The 5,078-nt window shown below is 41.4% G+C and overlaps 1 protein-coding gene across 1 annotated transcript; it reads right to left on the bottom strand.

The window, feature by feature from the left end:
* Window positions 1-2,648: 2,648 nt before the first annotated feature.
* LOC130564500 (voltage-dependent L-type calcium channel subunit alpha-1D-like) lies at window positions 2,649-4,334 on the bottom strand. Its single transcript, XM_057350579.1, has 4 exons — window positions 4,330-4,334; window positions 3,422-3,582; window positions 3,120-3,345; window positions 2,649-2,916 (listed from the first exon to the last, which is right to left on the bottom strand). Exons 1-4 carry the CDS (start codon window positions 4,332-4,334, stop codon window positions 2,649-2,651), a joined length of 660 nt encoding a protein of 219 aa, XP_057206562.1.
* Window positions 4,335-5,078: the final 744 nt, after the last annotated feature.

Here is a 5,078-nt window from a genome sequence, read left to right as displayed (position 1 = left end):
GCTTTTTTAAAAACCCATTTAGAGCAGGCAGAGGCCTGGAAACAAGGCTTTAAGCAAACACGCGGAAGTGATGCGGCACAGGAGACGCAACAGGTGCTTGTGTTGTGCGTCTGCACGTGTGTGCGTGTGTGTGTGTGTGTGTGTGTGTGTGTGTGTGTGTGTGTGTGTGTGTGTGTGTGTGTGTGTGTGTGTGTGCGTGTGCGTGTGCGTGCGCGTGTGTGTGTGTGTGTGCGTGTGCGCAGCCGATTGTCGGAGCATGTTGGTCTGGAACAACATCGAGTTAAACTTCCCTCGGTAGTGTTCTGCATTCCAGCTTTAATTATAGCGCTTGTTGTTATTACCTGGCGAGGAGACGGATGTTTAGATAGATGGTGAAGAAGAAGAAAATGAAGAAAGAAACTCCATAGGGCCGGCTGGTGTTCAAATATTCTGCTGTACCGTTTATAATGCGGTGGATATATTTGTGTAGCTATTTGTGAGCAGAACTGCTTTAGGATATTTACACAGAAGTGCACCAAAGAAACGCGGCGTAATGCGGAAATACGAAGCAGGATGTGTCGCAAACAAGTCAAGACAAGGAAGAACTTGTTATTAAAGGCTGCAATGTGAAACGTTGCAACTTGCATCAATAATATAGCATTCAATTGTGTGAATGATGTGCGGTTACAGGTGTGTGTGTGTGTGTGTGTGTGTGTTCATGTTTGTATATCCCGGTGGGGACCTAAACCTGAATACACACCAACACATGGGGACTCGTGTCACCGTGGGGACCAAAATTGAGGTCCTCATGGGCACAAAAGCTTATAAATTGTACAGAACAATATTTTTTTTAAATCTAAAAATGCAAAAAGTGTTCTATGATCTTTAGGTTTAGGGGTTGGGTTAGGGATAGGGGATAGAATATACAGTTTGTACAGTATACAACTCATTACGCCTATGGACTGTCAACACAGAGATAGTAAACCAGACATGTGTGTGTGTGTGCGTGTGTTGGCTATTGTTCAGTCCAAACCATGTGTTTCATATTATTAGCTGAACTATCTCAGTCTTTTGTTTGTAACTCTGGCTTTTTGCGCTGATGCCAGACTTTATTCCTTTGTCGTCAATAATTAATTACATAATCCATCACACACCAAATCAAAGAAGTCAAATTTGATTAAGTAATTTCTATTTGTTATAGTCCAGTGAACTGAATATCACAAACGGGGGAATTGCAGCGTAGGTGTTTGAAGTAAAACGGAAACAAATCTTTGTTGAATAATCGTTTTGTACTAATCATGATCATAAGCTTTTGGTCACATCCTCCACAGGTATAGACACAGTAACCGAGTTAAAAAAAGGGCGTAAAAAGTGTAGAAAGAGTTTTATTAAGGATGGACTCAGTCAGTCACAGAAATGGAGAACATTGAACAGATAGATGGGTAGAGAGTTTGAAACAGTTGGTGTGGGCAGACATCCGGGTGTATAGATAGATGGAAAGAGCTGTGATGTGAGGGGTGATGCCTGTGCTGGGAGCTCAACTACTGTAAGTGCCCTGGAGGTTTTTCTAGCTGTGTGATGGCTTTCTGTCTCTCTCAACAGCATGATGTTACGTCTGTTATCAAACTTTGATCAAATCCAGAATTCTTATTGAATTCCCTTTTGATAAGGCCTTGGATGACCTTCTACATTTGAGCTGATATGGTGCAGTTATGGTGCTTTGTGTGCAGTATGTGAAGGTGAATTGTTTTTTTCTTTGTGGTGTCATTATGATTCTTAATATTGTTTCTTGTTGACTGTATTACTTTAGAGGAGCAATTGTGATAATTGTGGAAGAGTATTAATTAATTGTTAAAATTTGAATTCTCTCTCTCTCTCTCTCTCTATATACACTCACCTAAAGGATTATTAGGAACACCATACTAATACGGTATTTGACCCCCTTTCGCCTTCAGAACTGCCTTAATTCTACGTGGCATTGATTCAACAAGGTGCTGAAAGCATTCTTTAGAAATGTTGGCCCATATTGATAGGATAGCATCTTGCAGTTGATGGAGATTTGTGGGATGCACATCCAGGGCACGAAGCTCCCGTTCCACCACATCCCAAAGATGTTCTATCGGGTTGAGATCTGGTGACTGTGGGGGCCATTCTAGTACAGTGAACTCATTGTCATGTTCAAGAAACCAATTTGAAATGATTCGAGCTTTGTGACATGGTGCATTATCCTGCTGGAAGTAGCCATTAGAGGATGGGTACATGGTGGTCATAAAGGGATGGACATGGTCAGAAACAATGCTCAGGTAGGCCTGGTGCTAGAAGTTGAACAGGTGTTCCTAATAATCCTTTAGGTGAGTGTATATATACAGTATATATATATATATATTATGTTAGTGTTCTTTTTAGACCCCTTAAACAAAAACACAGAATATCTATTAAAACATACAGTATCTATTAAAAAGTTGTAAAAAACACTGTTACATTTTGACATTGTTAGCATTTCACTTCTAATACAGCACTGTAAAGAAAACTTATTTTTGCATGTTATTTTAAATATTATTTTAGAAGAGTGCTATTAGTGCATCTCTACCATTTAATTGTGCCTGTTGTTATTCAAAATATGTAAAGTAAAATGACATGTCAAATAAAGTCGAAAGTTTGTTACATTTTTATCCTAAGTAATCCACATAAGCCATGTGAAAGTGACTAAAGCTTGTTTCACTGGTTACCTGGAAACAGGTGAGTAGAGCAGATGGAAAAGTGTCAAAGGTGCTTCTTTTCATTTGGGTCTCGTCAAAATTAAACTTCCCGCCGAACAGCTGCATGCCCAGCAGAGCGAAGATGATGAGGAAGAGAAAGAGCAGAAGCAATAGGGAACAGATGGCCTTCATAGAGTTCAGCAAAGAGCCCACCAGGTCTGAGAGAGCAGCCCAGTGTCTAACAGAGACAAGTCAGCAAAACCAGCAAGTACATTTATATAATAAAATAATAATTAATAAATAATCCCTTCAAATAGATGCCAGTACCAATAAAATGTTACATTAGAGGGAATTAGAGGGAGGTTTTTTTTGCATTAAAATACTGAGCCGTGTTAAGTGTTACGGCTGTTTAGTAAACTGGCCCCTGGGTGTCAGAATCACCGTGTGACTTTGAAAATCCGGAGCAGCCGAACGCAGCGCAGCACTGAGATCCCAATGGGCGGGATAACCTCCATCTCCACCAATACCGTCTCTAGAATCCCACCGCACACCACAAAGCAGTCGAAACGGTTGAAGAGTGCCATAAAGTAGATCTGAAAGCCAAAGCTGTATATCTTCATTAGCATCTCCAGCGTGAAGAGAGCCAGTAAGATCTTATTTGCTCGTTCTGGGGGCATTAAAGAGAACATGTTTGAGGCAGGGTCAATTCGTGTCATTTAAGGTAAGTGTTGGCTAACACTCACCCTGTATGTCAGTGAGCCACTGAGGCTGGTCGTAGTGTTCAGAAGCGCTGGCGGCAGTGTTGAGGAACACAAGCAGCAGGACCAGCCAATAGAAATTGCTGGATTTGACGGCAACGCGGCAGTTCTTCCTGATGACCAGATTCAAGTGGTACAGCTGCTCGCTAAGAGAAGAAGAACGCAATCAGGATCTCAAACTCATGATTCCAACATGAGGTTGACAGATGGGACAAAAACTGGATTTTTTATCTTTGCAAATAAAATAGTTTAATGTTCTATGTAGATGTTCTTCATAAAGACTCTGTTGTGTTAAAAGGCCTGTGGGTCATTTATAAACTTTGTTAGATATTAAAACAAAGCCCATAGAAGCGCTATGCTATTATGATTTACTCCTTCAAGAGACACAAAGTGTTGCTTGTGTGCATGCATCAAACTAGTTGTTTTTGACTATACTGTATGTGAATCAATGCAAACGATACGGGGTAGAATCCTGGCAGATGGGCAAAACAGATCCCGTCCCAATATGACTCCCTTTAAATATTATCCTATCATGTGTAACATGTAGCGTTTGTGGCTTTGAAATATTAGGATGTCTATGTAAATATGAAGAAATTCTCCATGACATATACAATGTTGCTTGTGTGCATGCATCAAACTAGTTGTTTTTGACTATGGGCCCTATTTTCACGATCTAAGCACATGGTTTAAAGCGCATGGCACAGGTGCACTCATGGCGTGTCCGAATCCACGTTTGCTAATTTAACAACGGGAAAACGGTCGGCGCGCCCGGGCGCATGGTCTAAACGGGTTGTCCTGATTCTCTTAATGAGTAATGGGTTTTTTGGCCGTAACGTGCAGTAAAGCAATCAGAGTCTCATCTCTGATTCCCTTTAAGAGCCAGTTGCGCTCACGCCATGGCAGATTCGCTACTTACACGGCGGAATTTCAAAGAGCAAAGACTGGACGCTTCTCTAGAGAGGAAACGCATAATCCATCTTGTCATGTAGATGATCTGCTCGCGAGTTTAACCTCACGCACGGGCAGATCATCTACATGACAAGCCAGATTTTTATGTACACAATAATAATCTTTTACATTGTAATCCATTTATTTTTTATATTTGGCATGTTTGTGTGCTGCTGCACTTCCCTCTGTGTAATTAGTAAAGTGAAAGCGCGTTGTATGTAGACCCGCCCAGAGGCAGTTTTTTTGTTTTTTTCAAACAAAAAAAATATTGCGCCATTGACTTTAGACCAGGTTTGAGTGGTCTATGGCGCAGTCTATTTTCAGTTCCTCAAAATAGCAAGGCGCCAACAATGCGCCTGAGCACACCTCTTTTTTAGACCAACACGCCCATGGGCGCACAAATGAGCGCAAATGTATTTGCTATTTAAACAACGCAGCGCAGAACGGGAAAATGAGAACTGCGTCGGGCAGAAACTAGCAAAAACACTTGCGCTGCACCTTGCGCGCATGTTCCGGGTGTACAATAGGGCCCTTTATGTGCATCAATGCAGAAGTTTGAGGGGGTAGAATCCTGGCAGTTGGGCAAACATATCCTGCCCCAATATTACCCCCCTTAAAAAATTATGTGTAACGTGATGTGTGTGGCCTAGAATTTTTTGAATCTCTATGCAAATACGAAGAAGACATACTTGTC

Source organism: Triplophysa rosa, linkage group LG14 (assembly GCF_024868665.1).
Source record: "Triplophysa rosa linkage group LG14, Trosa_1v2, whole genome shotgun sequence".
NCBI classification, from domain to species: Eukaryota; Metazoa; Chordata; class Actinopteri; order Cypriniformes; family Nemacheilidae; genus Triplophysa; species Triplophysa rosa.
The sequence above is the reverse complement of the archived record's forward strand: the minus strand, read 5'-3'. Positions and strand labels throughout refer to the sequence as shown.